We start from the raw sequence: 21,648 nt of genomic DNA, 5'->3' as shown, positions 1-21,648 counted from the left end.
TAAGAAGTAGTTTGGATAAAAACAGTTATGTAGGTGCAGTTTTTTTAGATTTGAGTAAAGCATTTGATGTAGTGAATCATATCATACTCCTGTTAAAGTTGCAATCTTTTATTTTTTCTGACCAATCCTTAAAATGGATGACATCATATTTGTCAAACAGAAAACAAGCCACCATGGTCAAAGGAGTGACATCATCTTGTTTGGATTGTCCACTAGGAGTCCCCCAAGGATCCATCCTGGGGCCCATCTTATTTTCACTTTTCATTAATGATCTGCCAGATGTTTGCAAGGGTGTGGACATGCAACTATACGCTGATGATACAGTGATCTACACAAGTATCAAAACATCTGCGGAAGCAGCTCAAACTCTAACATCAACATTAACTCACATTCAGAATTATCTCATCACTTCCTGTCTCCAGGTAAATACACACAAAACTGTCTATGTTTTTTTTGTCATGGCAAATTTGCAGTTGACCTCATTTGGAGACATGATTTATTCTCTGGTTGAGTGATGGAGTCCAGGCGAGGCATTGATGATTTTATAAAAAATGTTTATTATAAAACTAAATAAAAAAGAGTACAAAGATGGACAAAAATGAGTGACCGCCCGGGCGGACGTCCGATGAACGAATGGCCCACAGTTCTAACTCATCACGTATATTCCCCCTCAGTCCCCCTCCCTCCTCCCCCCAGGAGATAAAGAGGACAGAGAGGAGGTGAAAGAAGAGGGTGAAAAGAGACAGTTTCTTCTTTAGGTCAAAACAACCAGTTCTCTGGTATCTCCTGATTGTCATGTGAGTGTGTGATGCCTCTGTGTCTGAGGGATAAAATGTGTTTTGGGAAGCTGACCTCGAGAAGAGAGCAGAAAACATGAGACAGCAGAAATGAAAAGTCTCAACTTAAAGCCTTAAAAAGAATAAGGTCTATGAGTAAATATATGAGTAAATATGTTAATAAACATAACTAACAATTTTTGCCCTGACATTTTCTAAAAAGTTCTCCAATGTTACCCTCTTCAATGTGTATTTTGGAGATGAAGAACTGCAATTAGTGAAGGAATTTAAATATTTAGGAGTGTTGTTAGAATCTACACTCTCCTTCAAGAGTCATGTCAAAATGATAACAAGAATAATTAAATACAATGTGTCTAACTTTAGCCAAACAAGAAGGTCAATGACTGATAAAGTTGCTTTGATGTTTTTGCACTGTATGATCCTTTCCCATGTAAGCTACTGTGTAACCAGCTGGTCTCTGACAGGTGTAACAATTCTAAACCAATTGAGAGGCTTTATAAAAAAGCTTTGAAAATTCTAGACAAAAAAACATTTTCATACCACCATTGCAGTATTCTTTCAAAGTATAATCTACTGAGATTTGAAAACTTCATAAAATTCAAAAATTTAAGTTTTATTTATGAGAGCTTACATGGGTTGGCTCCACCCCTCTTAATAATTACATTAAATGCAGAACAACTGCCTCAAGGACCACAAGGGCCATAAGCAGGCGTGACTGTCAGGTGCCTGTGAGAAAAACTACTTTTGGTCATTTGTTACGTCATTTATTACGTTCTTCACCATTCTGCTTATGTCCAACGCCAAATTCACTGTCAAACTATTACACAGAATAATGCTTAATGAACTTATGTCATAAACAGTAAATATACGTAACAGAATGGACATAAATGTAGAACAAACACACATACCTCACTGGCTGCATAAACCCAAGAGGGAGAGAATCTTTCACAAAAATGATGTAATGTTCCAGGTATTTCAGGTACTTAACAACCTTTTAACTTGCAGAGAACACACTTTAAACTTGTACTTATTCAAAGGCAGAAGGAAAAAACAACACGGGGACATCATTTCAACCCATTTTCCATTCCTGAGTGTTACATCCTAATGTGTGAGTAAGGTCACTCCTCATGTGTTCCTCACATCACACATCACATCAAATCTCTTAAACAATATGTGTGAACAATCAAAAAAAATAAACACAACATAAATTACATTTATGGCAGTTAAACTGTCTATTCTCTTTCTAGTTTGAGTACATGACTTCAAGATGGCGCGGTGTGTCTGGTGTGCCGCTTGGCTCTGCTCAGTTTTATTTGTTTTATGCTGATTTTAACATCTGTTACAAGGACCATCGACTCACTGCTGGTGTATAATTGTCAAGAATTGCTAATAATAAAAGAAACGGTGCAATCGTGTACCATTCGTGATGCAAACAACAAGTCAGGTTCATTCTACCTGGCCGACCTGCCTGCGCACCTCCTCAGGGTGAATGCGCCGCTGCCCAGGAAGCGTAAACGCCGAGGAGTCCGATCCGGTCGGCTCGTGAAGCTGAAAGCCTGGTTGGCTCTTTCTCCCACCGCGGTGTGGTCCTCGGAACTTCCACGGGATTACAGAGACTGTTTTTTCCGCTATGTCTCGCGACGCACACTCGCTCCAGTTGGCGCTTGGTTGGTGCCCATTATCGGACAACGGGAGGATCTCTGCGCGCTGCGCCCTCGCCGCTCTTCTTTCCGGGTTTCTGACGGTGTGTCCCCGGCTAACCTCAGGCCGCTGAGCCGGGTAGCTCAGGCGGCTACTACAGCTTCTACGAGGTGCGCACTCGTGAACGTGAGGTCTGTGGCGAATAAAACTTTCATCCTGCAGGACTTCTTTACATCGTGCGATTTGGATGTACTGTTTTTAACAGAGACTTGGATCAACAGCGGTGAGTCTACTGCTTTCTCAGAGTTATTACCTCCAGACTGTACTTTTATCAACGTACCGAGAACCACTGGTCGTATAGCTACTGTTTTAAAGAACTGCTTTTATCACAAAGTGGTATCTGAGAGGTCTTTTTCTTCATTTGAACTGGGCTGTTTTGAGCTGCGACAGGCTGACCCAGTACTGTGCGCTGTCATTTACAGACCACCGAAGCACAACAAGGATTTTATTAGAGACTTTTATGAATTTGTTGCTTGTGTGCTCACGCGTTATGATTTTAATGTGCATGTATGTTGTCCTTCTAAACCCATGGCCAGAGAGTTTTTGGACTTGGTGGAAGCTTTTAATCTGACGCAACATGTCACTGGCCCTACACAAGTGCACGGGCACACGCTAGACATTGTGTTGTCTTGTGGTTTTCCTGTGAACAATGCCGTTGTTGGAGATGCCGTGTTTTCTGACCACAGCCCTGTCATGTTTGATCTTATTTTGGACTTGGGGGTGAAGCTGTCTTGCGTGCGTCATGGTCGTGTTATTAAGCCCGACACGGCCGCTGCTTTTTCTCCTCTTTTTACTGCATCGTTTCTGGATCATCTAAACTCTGCTGCATCTATGGACACCGAGCAATTGATGAACTCTTTCACTTCCACCTGCTCTGAAGTCTTGGACAGTGTTGCTCCCCTCAGAGCCTTATGTCCTAAGCCAAAGCAGGAACCGTGGCTCAATGACACTACGCGCACAGCTCAGCGTGAGTGTCGGAGGGCAGAGCGGAGGTGGAAGAAGGACCACTTGGAGGTCTCGCACCAGATTCTTAGAGAGTGCTGGAGAAACTATCAAAGTGCTGTTAAAACTGAAAAAACTCAATATTTCTCTAACTTGATCTCGAATAATGTCAGTAAGCCTCGAGTTCTTTTTAAAACGATTGGTTCTGTTTTTAATCCGAGTCCGTCCACTTCATTGGAGATGACAAGTGGAACTTGTGAAAAATTCCTCTCCTTTTTTAATGAGAAGGTTGCTGCTATTAGGGCCAACATATCTCCCTCTTCAGTGTGGAGTTGTGTATCCACCCAATGCTTAGCTGTTTTCTGTCAGTTTGAGTCTGTGTCATTGTCTGTGCTCACAGGGATAGTTAAAAAACTTAAACCCTCCTCCTGTCCCACAGACCCGGGCCCTCCTCGCTTTTTTAAAGAGGTTTGGGACACCATTGGCTCTTCTGTTAGGGAGATCATCAACAGCAGCTTGGCTACTGGCATAGTGCCAGCTTGTTGTAAGAAAGCTGTAGTTGAGCCTTTGATTAAAAAACCTGGCCTTGACCCTGCAAATTTGGCGAATTATCGCCCAATTTCCAAACTACCATTGGTATCGAAAATTTTAGAGAAATGCGTTTTTGCACAGTTGCAACCTTTTTTAGATGAAAATGGCACTTTAGACCCATATCAGTCAGGCTACAAAGCTTTGCACAGTACTGAATCTGCACTTTTAAAGGCTTTTAATGACCTGTTTTTAATGACTGATTCTGGAGGTTCTGCCATTTTAGTGCTTTTAGACTTGACGGCTGCTTTTGACACAGTCGACCACACAATTCTTTTAGATCGCCTAAGAGATCGCGTGGGTGTCAGGGGGACCGCGTTGAAGTGGTTTAGGTCCTACCTGTCGGAGAGGTCATTCTCCGTCAGGCTGGGGGACTCCACTTCATCTTCTGCCCCACTTCACTGTGGAGTCCCTCAGGGATCTATCCTGGGTCCCATTCTTTTTGCTATATATCTCCTCCGACTTGGAGAGATTTTTAAGAAACATGGCATGTCTTACCATTTCTACGCAGATGACTGTCAAATTTACATGCCCATTGCAAAGAATGACCACAGCCCCCTGTCACCCCTGCTCCACTGTCTGGGTGACGTCAAGGCTTGGTTAGCCCAGAATTTTTAAAAACTGAATGAGGGAAAAACAGAAATAATGGCATTTGGATGTACCCTCGCAGACTTGGGATCACTCCAAAAGTATTTGCATCCCAAAGTCACCAGCCTTGGCGTCACCATAGACAGTGATTTTAAATTTGATAAACAGATCAATGGCGTTTTAAAATCGGGTTTTTATCATCTTCGTCTTTTATCCAAAGTTAAGCCTTTTTTTATCATTTAATCTTTTTGAACAAGTCGTGCACGCTTTTATTTCAAGCCGTCTGGACTACTGCAACGCACTTTACTCGGGCATCAGCCAAAAGGCACTTTACCGCTTGCAGTTAGTTCAGAACGCAGCGGCACGACTTTTAACAGGGACCAAAAAGCGTGAACACATCACCCCAATCCTTGCTTCTTTGCATTGGCTCCCTGTTAAATTTAGAATTGATTTTAAAATTTTATTGTTTGTTTTTAAAGCTTGGAATGGACTGGCCCCTCAGTATATCACAGACCTCATCCAAATTTACCGACCCCCGCGCGCTTTGAGGTCTGAGGGCCAGCTCCAGCTCGTGGTTCCGAAGGCGAACCGTAAAACTAAAGGGGACAGAGCGTTTTCCGTTGTCGGCCCTAAGCTGTGGAACGCTCTGCCCCTCCACATCCGTACGGCCCCCACCGTGGAGTGTTTTAAATCTCGTCTCAAAACTCACTTTTATTCTCTGGCTTTTAGCACCGCGTAAGTTGTGTGGTCCTCTGTGTCTTTTATTTTATGTTATTGAGTTTTATTCTTATTTATAGTTTTTAATGTGTTTTTATTTATATTTATTCTTTTAAACTGTTTTATTTTTATTTATTGTTTTATACTCATTTAGTGGCAGAGCTCATTTGTAATGTTTTGGTTTTATTGTTGTGTTCACATGTTCAGCACTTTGGAAATGTTTTGTTGTTTAAATGTGCTATATAAATAAAGTGGATTAGTGTAGTTGTTCTGGTCCCAGTGTTCCATTTACATGAAAAGTTACTGTATTTTATGATCCCTATGTTCTTTGTCTTGTATGTAATCTGTTTGTATATTGTTGTGTCTCTCACCGTGTTTTATTGTTAAGTGTAACAATTTATTACATCAGCCTGTCTAGCGACAACATTTAATATGTACTGTCTCTACTTAAAGAAATAAATAAAACAAAATACACACACACACTCAAACACACAATAATGGAATCATTAATATCACTTAGTAAATATTTATATAGATGTAAATAATATATTAATACACATTTTTGTTTGTATACAAATTGTTCATATTAATATTAGCTAATATAAGTTTAATAAAGATGTATATTAATCTGTGTATTAAATATTTAATGTATTTGTCAAATTTGCTTTCACTGATAACGAATGTTTGTAATGTAACAAAGTTTACTTTGATGTTTTCTAATCTTTGAATGTTTATCCTTTGATCCTTTGAAGTGTGTGAAATGTGCGTTAAGATACAGTTGTGTGGTTTTGTGTGACCATAAGAATGATTACATTTGTTGTTTATAAACACAAACTATTAATTCATATTTATTAATTGACCACACAAACTGTGTGTTTGTTTTATTCACCAGGAGCCCTCAGCAGAAAAGACCAATAATGGGATCCATTACAAACTTCAGCTACTCTACAGTAACGGTGGGTGTGTTTGGTTTGACCTGCTGGTGCAACCTGTGGGGTGGAGACTAAGTGTGTGAATGTTACAGGAATGAGGACGGAGCAGCATCTGTACGTTCGTCTCATCGACTCTATGAGCAAACAGGTGACGAAACAAACACACTGTCTTCTGCACACACTGGTGCGCTCCTCTACGGGCGCTCTTCTACTCTCTTCTACGTGAACTCCTCTACGTGCGCTCTTCTACCTGCGTTCTTCCACGTGCGCTCTTTTAGGTGCGCTCTTCTAGGCTCTTCTACGTGCGCTCTTCTACGTGCGCTCTTCTACGTGCGCTCTTCTACGTGCGCTCTGTATAAATGTATAGATATATAAACGTATAGATGTCTATATAAATGTATAGATATATAGATATATAAACGTAAAGATATATAGATGTATAAACGTATAGATGTGTATATATATAAATGTATAGATATAAAGAGATATAAACATATAGATATAGAAACGTATAGATATATAAATATATAGATGTATAAATGTATAGATGTATATATATAAATGTATAGATATATAGAGATATAAACATATAGAAATATAAACGAATAGATATATAAATGTAGAGATGTATATATATATATATGTTTTATTTATTTATTTATTTATTCAGTTTATTTCCAACATGGTTACATTCACTTTTTTTTGTCCATGCCGAAAAAGGAGACGAGAGAAGCAGTTTGCTTATCTAGGTCCCGTCCCCTGTTTTGAACACAGAACATTTACATCAAAGCTTGTCTCTCTGGTCAAACATTCTTAGGTTGTTCTGAACACAATTTCATTTTTTTTTTGTCCTTTTTTATGTAGAATTTATTCTCATCTGTAGTCAGTGTTGTCTTTTTCATTCCTCCTCCTCTCCATCGTTGTTCGTGTCGTCCTTGTTCCCTGCAGATTTCATTCCCAGACGTTGTTTGCGTTCCTCCAGTTCAAAAGAAAAGTTCATCTTCTTTCGAAGTACCTTGATATCTTCAGAAAGTTTTCTTAGCTTACGAAGGATTAGAAAGGCACCTACCCCCATCATTAGCAGGCCAATGATCATGACCCCTAACAGGTGGAGGTCCTCCACATCTTCCACTGAGAGGATTGAGAGGCACGTGACGTAACCACTTGGGAATGTCTCTTTTGGACACGCTGGTTTGTGTTGTTGTGATTTTCTGTTCGTGAAGATTGAGTCGATAGCTTGTTTTGTCTCTACATCAAGGTTATTCCAGCTGTTAATAGCTCTATTGACAGTGCTGTATTTTACAATGTTAGATTTAACCCTTTCTTGTATAAACACATTATTATGTCTTAGTTCATAAGCAGTGTGTTTGTATGTGAAACGTTTTTGTATTTGATATGGGAGTGTTTTAAGAGAGGCCCTAAATCAATCAATCAATCAATCTTTATTTGTATAGCGCCAAATCATAACCAATGGTATCTCAAGACACTTTACAGTAGAGCAGTCTTAAGGACGGACTCTTCATTTTATGGATACACACATATGCATATATACGTATATACACATACATATGTATCCCACACCCAACATGAATTCATCATGGCGGCAAGGAAAACCTTCTGTTAAGCAGCAGGAACCTTGTGTGGATCCCATTCCTATGATGAACAGCCATCCACGTTATGCTGTGTTGGGTGTGTGCAGAGGAAAGGGTGGAGACAGAGTTGTTGAGACTCTGTAACTCCACACTGAGGATCCCACGGACCTGCAAGACAAAAGCCAGAAGGAGAACAGGAGCAAACACACAAGGGAAGAAGCAGACATAGAGGGAGTGTTAGAGAGAGGAATGGGACCCTCTCCGGTCCCTCTCTAACCTAAATGACCTCTCTCTTAACGCCCTCTCCAACCTCTCTCCAACCGAGCATGCCAGACCCCCCCCCCCCGGCAGTCTATGCCTATTGCATCTTAACTATGAGCTATGAGCTGGTTCCTAACTAAAAGCTTTATCAAAGAGGAATGTTTTGAGCCTAACCTTAAAGGTAGAGAGGGTGTCTGCCCCCCGAACCGTGGTTGGTAGATGGTTCCAGAGAAGTGGGGCCTGATAACTGAAAGCTCTTCCTCCTATACTACTTTTAGAGACAAATGGAACAACGAGTAGTCCAGCATTTTGAGAGCGTAGTGTTCTGGGGGGATTGTATGGCACTACAAGCTCCTTGAGATAGACTGGTGCCTGTCCATTTAGGGCTTTATAAGTGAGAAGAAGAATCTTGAATTCTATTCTATATTTTATGGGAAGCCAATGCAGAGAGGCTAATACAGGAGTAATGTGATCTCTTCTCCTAGTTTTAGTCAGTACACGTGCTGCAGCATTTTGAACCAGCTGAAGTGTCTTAAGCGACTTGCTCGGGCAGCCTGCTAAAAGAGAATTACAATAATCCAGTCTAGAGGTAACAAAAGCATGGACTAGCTTTTCGGCGTCGCCCTGAGACAGGATAGATCTGATTTTAGCAATGTTACGGAGATGAAAGAAGGCAGTTCTTGAAGTTTGTTTTATGTGAGAGTTGAAGGATAAATCCTGATCAAATAGAACCCCAAGGTTTCTAACAGTTGTGCTTTGTGCCAGAGTAATGCCATCTAGGGCAGTTAGGCTAGCATAGGTTTCTCTAAGGTGTCGCGGGCCCAGTACAATGACCTCAGTCTTGTCTGAGTTAAAAAGAAGAAAATTTTGGTCCATCCAGGCCCTAATGTCCTTTATGCTACGTTCACACCAAACGCGGTGTCTGCGGCACAAGCGAACAGATTACATGCAAAGTCAATGGTTTAGACGCGCTGGGAGGCGAATTATTCGCCGGTGGGGCGGCGCGAACTGTTTCGCGCGTTGAACGCGAATGCTGCGGCAAGCGCGCTCCCGATTTTCGCGTTATTCGCCGTTCGCTTGAGTTGAAAATATTGAACTCCAGCGGCAGTTTCGCGTGACGCGCAGGCGCGAACGCCAATCAGAGTCCTTGTTGGCAATGACGTCAGGCAGGCAACACGGAAACCAGTATTTTCACCCGTTCAACCATTGAGGAGAAGCTAATGGTAGCGGTGTGTGACCACCGGGAGCTGTATGACACGGCCTGTTATTTTAACCAGGACCAGGACAATGAAGGATTTGGTGTGGAGGAGAATCATCGAGGAGGTGGAGCAGCAGGTAAATGTTCTCTCTGTAGTTTTCATCTTTGAAAGTCGGCAGTGAGTGAGGATAGCATTAGCTAATGATAGCATTAGCCGCTAACACCAGCTATTTTCACTTATGGGTTATGAGAGGAAAAAAAAGTCAGGAGAACCGTAGTGGGTCAGCTGCAGGAACATCCAAACTGTGGAAATACCCTGTGGTCATGTCCTTCATCGACCCCTTTGTTTCACCACGAGAGACAAGCAGCAACATGGGGCAGAGGGTTGAGGAAGACAGGACCACAGAGTATGGTCAACCATCAGAGACTGGAGGTTTGTTTATCAGTGCAGACATGTAGAAATATATACCAGGTTAATATTCAGGCCTTTATGCATCACAGGGCTTCTTCTAGTGTGGATCTAAATCTAGTTTAATGATTTAAAATCTATAGTAATGTGTTTATATATTGTGTTTGCTGTCACTCAGAGGTAAACAATCAGATGAGTGATGGAGAAGGACAGGGAGGGGGAACAGATAGTGTTCAGGGAGCAGGAGAAGATGCTGATGATGGTGGTGGTGCTACAGCAGCATCTCCTGCAGAAACAAGTGCAGCCAAACCATCTGATATGAACATGACAGAAGTTGTTTTGCTTTCTGTTATAAATAAAATGTATCTATAAATGTTTGTTATATCAGTGATGACAATGTTGATCATTACCTCATTTAATGTTTAATTAAAATATATCTATGATCTTATTTAAGTAACAGTGACTTGATAAGCTATTTTATGTATATATATATATATATATATATTTGTTTATTTTTAAGGAAAAAGAACAAAGAAGAGGTCCAGCCAAGGCTCTCCAAGAGAGGTGGAGCAGCTTATCCTACAGACCTTCAGGAGACCACCTCCTCACCACCAGCTCTGACTGAGGATGAGATGTTTCTCAGAGACCTGCTTCCTATCCTGCAAAAAGTGCCACCAGAATTTAGGGAACGTTAAATTTCAAAGTTTTAAACTTCTTGATTATCATCCGGTAACACTAAATTTGGAATATTTTAATGAGGTTTTTGATTGGGCTGGATGGGCTGGGGTGGGCGGGACTCTTTGCATGGCAGGAACCACATTGTGAATAGTTGTTTATACTAGTTTGTTTATTATGTAAGTATTATAATATTGAAGTAAACAGTTTGTTTAAAATTGAGGTATTATATTGTTAATGTACATGGTGTTCTTTCAGAATTGTTGATTAAAAACATATTTTAAAGTGTACTTTTGCTTTCTTTTTAATTTCTATCAATGCATCTTAACAGCTATGTGTACACCACATCAAGGTTCTATATTTTGTTCATACAAGAATATATAGTTTCCTCATATTGATTCTCTGTGAGACCTTTAATGCCTTTAATTAATTTCAGAGGTGAGGTTTCTTGGATTATTTCTTTCTAGTTAAAAATAAAGCTGACACACGTTTCTCTTCTCATTCTTCCATATTTATTATACACATGTTAATACAATAGGAAGTTTGCTCTATAGAAGTATGTGGTTGGCTCTTAAAATAGTCGTTTTGGGTGTTCTGGTGCAATATGTCTAGCCATGGAACGGCTCCTGCAGAGAAGTACGATGTGAAGACCTCTCGTCCATAGCTGTTAGCTGTGGTCCTGAAGGAGTCACCTGTGGCCAGATACCTGCACAGTTAACAACATAGAAAAGCTCAGATCATTGATAATCAGATATATATAATGTGGGTGTGTACGTGTGCATAAAAGGTGTAGAGATTAGAGAGAACAGGCCTTATCTGCCAGATGACAATAATTAACAGTAGTAAATAAATAATTATTTATTAATAAGAGTTAAAAACAATAAATATTAATGAAACAAGCCTCATCTTCCAGAATAGGTCTCCAGAGGACAAAAAATAACAATAGTAAATAATTTATTATAATGATTAACTTTTATTTTAGTTGTAATATATTTATGATAAAGACAATAATAAAGCAGGGATTAATATAGTATCTATCTTTATTGTGTATTTGAGAGATGTGTCTGATGAATCATGGCATCTTCGGTTGCTTATGAAACTTACCGGAGACAGACAGACAGTGGTTCAGCTGCAGAGATGGAGCTCCGGTAGTTGGTATCCTGCTGGGACATCCGTGGGCCAATCCGACCCAGCAGGTCGTCGAATCGGGCGCTGGTCATCCACAGGTACCGCTGGAAGCAGTCATCATCCAGCTGTAGCTTCTGAAGCGGTCAGTGAAGCTCACCGAGTTGGATGTGGCGCTGGTTAACCTGGTGAAGCCAGGAAAGCCGACGTTCCTTCCGAGGTTAGGAGCAGTGAATTAACGGAGGTCCTCCATAGTTGATGGTGGAAACAAACAGAGCCTGGTTGTCGCCGTTTGGGAGTCTGGTGGGCGGAGCTTCGCTTCAGACGCGAATGAAGCGAATAGGGAAACATTTTTTGATCCCGCGAATCCTGCGGAAGGTTTCGCGCGACAGACGCGAACAGTCCCGCAGAAAACGCGTTTGGTGTGAACGTAGCATTAGACAGGCCTCAAGTTTAGATAGCTGATTTGTCTCACCTGGCTTCATTGATACATACAGTTGGGTATCATCAGCATAGCAGTGAAAGTTAACAGAGTATTTTCTCATAACATTACCAAGGGGGATCATATAGATACAGAAGAGGATTGGACCTAGCACAGAGCCCTGAGGAACCCCGTAGCTTACTTTAGTGTACACAGAAGACTTATTATTCACGTGTACAAACTGGTACCTATCAGATAGGTAGGACTTAAACCAGTTTAGGGCAGTCCCTGTGATTCCAAGTAATTTCTCTAATCTCTCTAGTAGAATATAGTGATCTATAGTGTCAAAAGCTGCACTAAGATCTAATAAAACCAGCACTGAGAGTCGTCCTTCATCTGAAGCCCAGAGTAGATCATTAGTTACTTTAACTAAAGCAGTCTCTGTGCTGTGTTGAGCTCTAAAACCTGACTGGAAGTCCTCGAACAGGCTGTTGTTTTGAAGGAAGTCACAGAGCTGAGTGAAATAAAAGGAAGATTAGATATAGGCCTGTAGTTTGCTAAAGTGCTGGAATCAAGAGTAGGTTTTTTGAGAAGGGGTTTGATTACAGCTACTTTAAAGGACTGTGGCACGTAGCCTATTGATAGGGATATATTTATTGTCTCCAACAAAGATGGGCAGACCAGGGGAACAACTTCTTTAAACAGCTTAGTTGGGATCGGATCTGAAAGGCAGGTCGATGGTTTGGAGGATGAAATAATAGAGTTAAGTTCCTGAAGTCCTATATGTGTGAAACAGTTTAGGTTAGGCCTATTTACATTTAATGGTACAGCAGGCCCAGGTGAAGGCAGGGAGTGGCTAATTTTATCTCTAATCTTATGAATTTTATGGTTAAAAAATGTCATAAAGTCCTCACAGCTGAGGGCTAGAGGAATCATGGGCTCAATAGAGCTCTGACTTTGTGTTAGCCTGGCTACAGTGCTGAAAAGGTACCTCGGATTATTTTTATTTTCTTCAATTAGTGAGGAATAGTATGTAGATGGACTATGTCGTAAGGCTGTCATGTATTTACTATGGCTTTCTTGCCAAAGTATTCGTGACTCCTCTGTTTTATTGGAGCGCCACATTCTCTCTAATTTACGGGTTGTTTGTTTGAGTGTGTGAGTTTCAGAGCTAAACCACGGAGCTTTCCTCTGACGTTTAATAGTTTTTTCCCTCAATGGGGCAATTGAGTCCAAGGTGGATTTTAGTAGACTAGCAGAGCTATCGACAAGCAGATCCAGTTGAGAGGGGTTATAATTAATATCATAGTTATTTATTGGATGGTGCACTGAGTTTAAGGCAGCAGGAATGGCCTCTTTAAATTTAGCCACAGCACTATTGGACAGATTTCTACTCCTAACTATTTTATTGCACAGTGCGAGATCCTCTAGGATAATGTTAAAAGATATTAAAAAGTGATCTGATAGCAGAGGATTTTCAGGGTAGACTTTTAGTTCATTAATATCAAGGCCATATGTTAGAACAAGATCAAGAGTATGATTTAAACGATGAGTAGCTTCATTAATAGTTTGAAAAAAGCCAACTGAGTCTATTAGGGACATAAAGGCTGAGCTCAGGCTATCACTATCTTTGTCCACATGGATATTAAAATCTCCTACTATCAGTATTTTATCAGAACTGAGGACTAAGTTTGATATAAACTCAGAGAATTCTGATAGAAATTCAGAATAAGGGCCTGGAGGACGGTAAATTATCACAAATAAGACTGGCTGGCAGGTTTTTGATTTGGTATGAGATAAATTTAGAACCAGGCTTTCAAAGGAAGTGTAACTGGCCTTTGGTTTAGGATAGATTAGGAGAGAGGAATGATAAATAGCTGCTACACCACCTCCACGGCCTATGTCTCGTGGCATATGAGTATTTAAATGACTGGGAGGAGTGGCTTCATTTAAACTAACATATTCATCTTGATACAGCCATGTTTCAGTTAAACAGAATAAATCAAAGTTATTTTCTGAGATAAGGTCATTTACTAGTAGAGATTTGGTCTCAGTGATCTAATATTTAATAGAGCACATCTAATGCTTTTATGTTTTGGTGTTTCTAGATTTGAGATTTTAATTTTTTTCAGATTTTTATAATTGATAGCTCTTTTATTTGATTTTATGTTAAAATCATTGTGAAATATGGGTCGGGGGACTGACACCGTCTCCATAAAATAATATTCATCACCATCACAACAGTTGTCATGGCGATGAACACAGCTATCATAATAGCAATGGGAGGGAAACTGTCCTAAGGCAAGCGCAGAGGGGCGTGGAGGACTCCGCCTCTGTAACATGGTCTCATTCATGAGATGTCATAAATGTGCCATGTTTTCTGATAGTAGAGATGCTCCCTCCAAAGTAGGATGGATTCCATCTCTTCCTATCAGGTTCGGTTTTCCCCAGAAGGATCTCCAATTATCAATGAAGCCCACCTCGTTTTCTGGACACCACCTCGATAGCCAGCGGTTAAATGATGACATGCTATAGGCTATACATGTCATCACTGGTCAGATTTGGTAAAGGACCAGAGAAAATTACGGAGTCCGACATTGTTTTAGCATAAGCACAAACTGATTCAATGTTCACTTTGGTTGCTTCCGACTGACGACGTCGGGAGTCATTAGTGCCGACATCAGAATCAGAATCAGAATCAACTTTATTGGCCAGGGGTGAATGAATACACACGAGGAATTTCTTTTGGTGACCTGTGCTCTCTCAGGTAGTATAACATTAAATAATAACAATCAACTAGAATAAAGAAAAATAAATGAAATAAAGAAAAATAAATGAAAAAAGAAGTATAAACATAAATATAAGAGTAGTTAGACTAATATGTGCAAACTAAATAAAAATAACAAGATAATAATAATAATAATAATAATAATAATGAAATAAAATAAAAATACAATAATAATAATTATAAGATAATAGTGCAGTAGTGCATTGATGAGTAGTGCAAATAGGTGAACATTTAGATGAAAAAAATTATGTCCATGAACATTCACAGTGACAGGTTGATCCAGGGTTGTTATGTTTAGTTCCAGGTTATTTCACAGTAACAGAAACAGGTCTGACTCTCTATGACTGTTTAGTATTGATCACAGTGACAGCCTGGGGGAACAAACTGTTTTTATGGCGTACAGTGATCTGTAGCGTCTGCCGGAGGGGAGGAGTTTAAACAGATTGTGTGCAGGGTGGGAGGGGTCTGCAGTGATGCTACCTGCCCGTTTCCTGACCCTGGACAGGTATAAGTCTAGGATGGAGGGCAGATCAACACCAATGATCTTTTCTACAGTCCTGATTATCCTTTGTAGTCTGTGTCTGTCTAGTTTGGTTGTAGATCTAAACCAGACAGTGATGGAGGTGCACAGAACAGACTGAATGATGGAGGTGTAGAACATGATCAGCAGCTCCTGGGGCAGGTTGAACTTCCTCAGCTGATACAGGAAGTACTTCCTCTGCTGTGCCTTTTTCCTGGTTGTGTCTATGTGGGAGGTCCACTTCAGGTCCTGTGAGATTGTGGATCCCAAGAACCTGAAGGAGTCCATGGTAGACACTGTGCTGTTCAGAATGGTAAGGGGGGTGAGTGGGGGGGGGATTTCTCCTGAAGTCCACTGTCATCTCCACAGTCTTGAGTGGGTTCAGTTCCAGATGGTTCTGACTGCACCAGAGATCCAGCTGTTCCACCTCCCGTCTGAAGGCAGACTCGTCCCCATCCCTGATGAGACCGATGACGGTGGTGTCGTCTGCAAACTTCAGGAGTTTCACAGAGGGGTCCCCTGAGGTGCAGTCATTGGTGTAGAGGGAGAATAGAAGTGGGTAGAGAACACACCCCTGAGGGGCGCCAGTGCTGAGTGACCGGGTGCTGGATGTGATGCCTCCCAGCCTTACTTGCTGCTTCCTGTCAGTCAGGAAGTTGGTGATCCACTGACAGGTGGAGGCCGGCACTGTGAGCTGGGTGAGTTTCTGGTGAAGGATGTCCGGGATGATGGTGTTGAACGCAGAGCTGAAATCCACAAACAGGATCCTAGCGTAGGTCCCTGGGGAGTCGAGGTGATGCAGGATGTAGTTCAGTCCCATGTTGACTGCATCCTCTACTGACCTGTTTGCCTGATAGGCAAACTGCAGGGGGTCCAGCAGGGGTCCTGTGATGTACTTCAGGGGACTCAATACCAGCCTCTCAAAGGACTTCATGACTACAGACGTCAGGGCAATGGGTCGATAGTCATTAACTCCTGTAATGGCAGGTTTCTTGGGGACTGGGATGATGCTGGAGCTTTTGAAGCAGGAAGGTACTTCACACAGCTCCAGTGATGTATTGAAGATCCGTGTGAAGATGGGGGCCAGCTGCTCAGCACAGGCTTTCAGGCAGGAGGGAGATACTCCGTCTGGTCCTGGAGCCTTTTTGATCTTTTGTTTCTTGAATAGCTGGCACACATCTCTTTCATTGATCTTCAGGGTAGGTGGGGGGTCAGAGGGTGAGGTAGGGGGGGAAGTGGGGGGAGCAGGAAGGGCAGAGTCCAGGTGATGGGCTGATGCTAATGAGCTGGGGGGTGGGTGAGAAAACCTGCAGTAAAAGCTATTCAGGTCTTCAGCCAGTCTTTTGTTACCTGCAGGGTGGGGGGAGGGTTTCCTATAGTTGGTAACATCACGCAGGCCTTTCCACACTTCTGAAGGGACTTTGTTTGAGAAGCTTTGTTTTAGCTTCTCAGTGTAGCACCTCTTGGCTACTTTGATCTCCCTAGATAGTGTGTACTTGGCCTGCCTGAACAGGTCCCTGTCCCCACTCCTGTAGGCTTCCTCCTTAGCCTGACGTAGCATCCTGAGTTGAGGTGTGAACCAGGGTTTGTTGTTGTTGTATGTGCAGAAAGTCTTGGTCTGCACACACATGTCCTCACAGAAGCTGATGTAAGATGTCACAGTGTCAGTCAGTTCATCTAGGTTGTCTGATGCAGCTTCAAAAACACTCCAATCAGTGCAGTCAAAGCAGTCCTGTAACTCCTGCTTTGACTCCTCTGTCCATTTCTTTACAGTCCTTACTACAGGTTTAGCAGATTTAAACTTATGCCTGTAGGTGGGGGTGAGGTGACATGGAGGACTATCCTATCAAAGTTACGGTTACTCTTTGCCAGCAACTTTAGATTTGATTCTATGTCGCCCGCTCTGGCCCCTGGGATGCACCTCACGATGCCCGCTGACTTCGCTAGCTTCACGTTTGTCACTATGGAGTCGCCAATTATCAGAGTTTGTTCCCCGGTGAGTGTGTTGTCCTCACAGAGGGGGGAGAACCTGTTTGAGACGTGAACATGGTGGTGTCCCGAGCGGCTTTTTGACCTTCGACTATGCTTACCACGGACAGTAACCCAGTCATTGCTGGCCGGGGGGGAAGCTAAGCTAGCGCTAGCACGGTCCGCACCGGCTAGGTCCTGCTTGCTAGCTTCGGTTTTGGTATTAGGGGTCCGGAACCGCTTCTCCAGATTGTTGATCCTCGCCTCCATATCTAACAGTACGCTACACTTTATGCAACTACCATTGTCCCTAAAGGAGGACGAGGAGTAACTAAACATCTGACACACCGGGCAGGAGAGCGGAGGGGAGGAGAGAGAAGCCATAGGTGCTAAATTTAAGCTAAGCTAAGGACTAAAGGAAGTTTAAAGGAGATTACACTGCCTATAAGAGGCGAGGTTGCTTTTTACTTAACTTTCGTACGTTTAACTCTACGGTAAAAAATTAAAACAAGTGTTTTCAAGGCTAAAATATTAATGACAACAAGTTTGATTAGCGTTAGCAGAACACAGTAGTAGAGCGCTGCAAGCAGCGGTAGAGTGTAAACAGGAAATGATCGATACGTCACCACGTCAGCACGTCACATGAAGTCTCCTCCTCACTGCTCCACATGATCATTTGTCAACAGACCCATTTTTTGTGATGGAGACAAAAGCGATCTTGAGAGCTGCAAGAATTTGTGTGTTGTAGTGTATTATTTCTTGCAGTTTTAGGTATTTGGCCTTTTCAAATAGTTCATTTGTGTGTGTGTGTGTTGTGTGGTGCTTTATATAGAATTCTATTTTCCTTTTTTTTAAGTTTAAATAAAGGTTTAAGATACGTTTTGTAGGTGTTTCCCCAGATTTCTGAGCAGTAATTTAAATGTGACCCAATAAGGGAAGAATAGATTGTCTTCAGTGATGTGGTTTGTAGTATTTGTTGTCATTTCCATAGGATGAAGCTGCTTTTAGCAACTTTGTTTTTAACTACTTGTATGTGTTTTTTCCAAGTCAGTTTCTCATCTATCCACACTCCTAGTGCTCTATATTCTTTTACTTGTGCAATTATATCCATGTCTAGTTTCAGTCTAATGTTTTCTGTTATTTTTTTATTTCCAAAGCTGATGAATTTTGTTTTGCTAACGTTTAGGGCTAGTTTATTTACATTGAGCCATGTTTGGATTTTTGATAGTTCCTCATTCGTCGTTTCTATTAGAGTTTTAATGTCTTTACCTGATCATAGGATGGTTGTGTCGTCTGCAAACAACGTTAGTTTAAGGCAATTTGAGACTTTGAAAATGTCGTTTATATATAGAATGAACAGTTTTGGCCCTAAAATCGAACCCTGTGGTACACCACATTGTATGGTTTGGCATATTGATATGTTTTGTTCAAAGTCAACATATTGTCTCCTATTTCTCAAATAACTTTTAATCCAGTTTAGGGCGTTGTGCCTAATGCCGTAGTTTTGAAGTTTTTCTTCCAGAATATCATGGTTTATTGTGTCAAATGCTTTTTTAAGGTCCAAAAAAATGCCGAATACAAATAAATTATTTTCTAATGCATCTCTTATATTTTCCGTGATGTCAGTTATAGCCATTGCTGTTGAACGTCAAAGGGCAGCATTTATCATATATTGTAGTTATTATGTCTGTGAATGTGTCATATGCACTGTTCACATCTTGTTTTGTAAAAACCTCCTTCCACGTTTCTGTTCTTATCTGTTGTTTAAAGTTTTCTAACTGTTTTTCTCCTTCCGAGTTTCTGACAGTGCTATTATTTCAAACTTGTACAAGGTAGTAATGTAATCCTTAATGTGTTCAAAATTTGCATACATACTACGACAATTAAAATGAATAAGTGACAGACATTTTTTACTCTTGGTTTCCACATTGAATTCAGTGTCTGTAAAGTAAGCACAGTCTGAGTTTTGTTTCCAGTGTTTATATAGATCTGGGTCCATGTCCGTGATTACCATCAGTAATGTTGTTGTTTAGGTGGATCCTTCGTATTTTCCAAGTCTTCCATCGTTTTGATGAAGATTGGTTTTCCGTTCTCTTCCCCCAGTGGTGTGATATAAATCCTGCAGTTTCTTATCCACGTCTTTAGAATTTTTCCTCCTTTTTTATTTGACGTGCCTTCAATGCGATGCTTGCGTTTTGTTTTGTCAAGTTTTCATTCATGAAAACCTTCGTTTCTTTCAGTTTCCTGCCTTGCTTCAGTAGTTCTACTTTAAATTTCACATTCGTGAAGGTGATTTTGATATAAACGTATAGATGTATAGATATATAAACGTATAGATGTATAGATATATAAACGTAGAGATGTTTAGATGTATAGATATATAAATGTTTAGATGTATAGATATTTAAACGTATCGACATTTAAATGTATGGATGTATAGATCTATACAGTAAATGTATAGATGTATTAATATGTAGATATATAAATGTATAGATACATAAACGTATAGATGTATATATATAAATGTATAGATATATAAACGTATAGATGTGTATATATATAAACGTATAGATATATAAATGTATAGATGTATAAATATGTAGCTATATAGATGTATAGATATATAAATGTATAGATGTATATATATATAAATGTATAGATATATAAATGTTTAGATGTTTAGATATATAAATGTACAGATATATATACATCTGTACATTTATACACACAGAGCTGCTCCTCTCTGATCCAGCCACACCGTTTGTGTGTGTGTGTGTTTGTGTGTATATATAAACGTATAGATATATAAACGTATAGATGTTTAGATTTATAGATAGATAGATATATAAACGTATAGATGTATAGATGTATAGACATTTAAATGTAGGATGTATAAATATATAGATATATAAATGTATAGCTATATAAACATATAGGTGTATATATATAAATGTATAGATATATATACGTATAGATATATAAATGTATAGATGTACATTTATACACAGAGTGTCTTCTGTGTATTGTTTTTTGGTGAAGGTCGGTTCAAGGTCATGGTCACAAAAATATCCCCGTCTTTATCATTGGGCAACATTTCTAAAAATGTATGATGATGATGTAAGGCTGTGACATGCAACATCTGACCAAATAGGAGCCGATCCAGATTGCTGACTCAGCAATTTTTTAAATTAACTTCCAAACATTCCTATACAGTGGAAATAAATTTTGATTTCATTTAAATTTTATGGATTGATGTCGGATTGTGACCTCTATCAACATGTGGAGTTTCGTACGGATCCAATCCAGAATGTGGATTTGACAGCAGGTTGAAGTTTGTAGATATGTCCAGGATATCTTCATTCCACTAAAGTCAACATCTGGATCCTGGTCCAGGTTTGAATTAAAAACCATGTTGAATGTCCACCATCTTTGAGAGTCATTTCTACTGTTGTTTGTGGATTCATGGCTATTAAATCTGGTTTGTGAAGAGTTCCGACATTAACCTACAACCGAAGTTCAAGTGTTTGTCATGTGATCTGCAGTGTTTGACACGTGCTAAAGTCTGCGCTGTTGTTTGTTTGTTTCAGGCCATTATTTATGAAGGTCAGGATAAGAACCCAGAGATGTGCAGAGTTCTCCTCACTCATGAGATCATGTGTAGGTAAGACCAGCATTGACCAGAACCAGAGACCAGACCCAGAACCAGAGACCAGACCCAGAACTAGAACCAGAACTAGAACCAGAACTAGAACCAGAACCAGAGACCAAAACCAGAACCGGACACCGGGACCAGGACTAGAACCTGAGACCAGGACCAGAACCTGAGATGAGATGAGATGAGACCAGAGACCAGAGACCAGAACCAGAACCAGAACCAGAACCAGAACCAGCCCCTGACACCAGGACCAGGATTAGGACCAGGGTTAGGACCAGGACCAGGACCAGGACCAGGACCAGACCCAGAACCTGACACCAGAACTACTACTCATCTTCCTCCTCCAGTAATCACTGATAGCTGTGTCTGCTCCATCATTAATATCAAATATATAAAGCGGTGAAATGACCAACGTGGACAGTTAATTACAATAAATAAATCAATATAATAATCATTATGTGAATGAGGTTCAAACATTTTAAGCCGTGTACAGTCCAAGTATGACCTGTTGATTTTATTCTCCATACATTACTAGAAGCACAGAGCAGTTATTTTACTTTCTCAAACAACCAATCACAGCTCTCATCAGACTGCATCACACCTAGCAATGGGTCAACCACACCTCCTCACTGAGATCAAAGTGTCTGAGAGTTGCTCTCAGACACTTCCTGAATGACTTTGAAGATCAGCTTCCTTGCTCAGAATCTTTAGGCTAAGTTAGAAGCTCTTTGAGAAGCTTTGTGAATACAGGCACAGAACCTTAGCCCAGAA

General features: G+C 40.6%; 1 protein-coding gene across 2 annotated transcripts in view; it reads left to right on the top strand.

Moving 5' to 3' along the window:
• The first annotated feature begins 2,082 nt into the window (after positions 1-2,082).
• Positions 2,083-21,648, top strand: part of LOC114465750 (transcription factor COE3-like) — a 46,772-nt gene continuing 27,206 nt past the window's right edge. For both annotated transcript variants that reach the window (XM_028450965.1, XM_028450964.1), the window contains exons 1-4: positions 2,083-2,721; positions 6,226-6,289; positions 6,358-6,413; positions 20,810-20,883. In XM_028450965.1, coding sequence (XP_028306766.1) covers positions 6,360-6,413; positions 20,810-20,883 — 128 coding nt within the window. In that variant the 5' untranslated portion in view covers positions 2,083-2,721; positions 6,226-6,289; positions 6,358-6,359. The remainder of the gene's footprint in view (positions 2,722-6,225; positions 6,290-6,357; positions 6,414-20,809; positions 20,884-21,648) is intronic.

This window comes from Gouania willdenowi, chromosome 6, assembly GCF_900634775.1.
Source record: "Gouania willdenowi chromosome 6, fGouWil2.1, whole genome shotgun sequence".
NCBI classification, from domain to species: Eukaryota; Metazoa; Chordata; class Actinopteri; order Blenniiformes; family Gobiesocidae; genus Gouania; species Gouania willdenowi.
The sequence above is the reverse complement of the archived record's forward strand: the minus strand, read 5'-3'. Positions and strand labels throughout refer to the sequence as shown.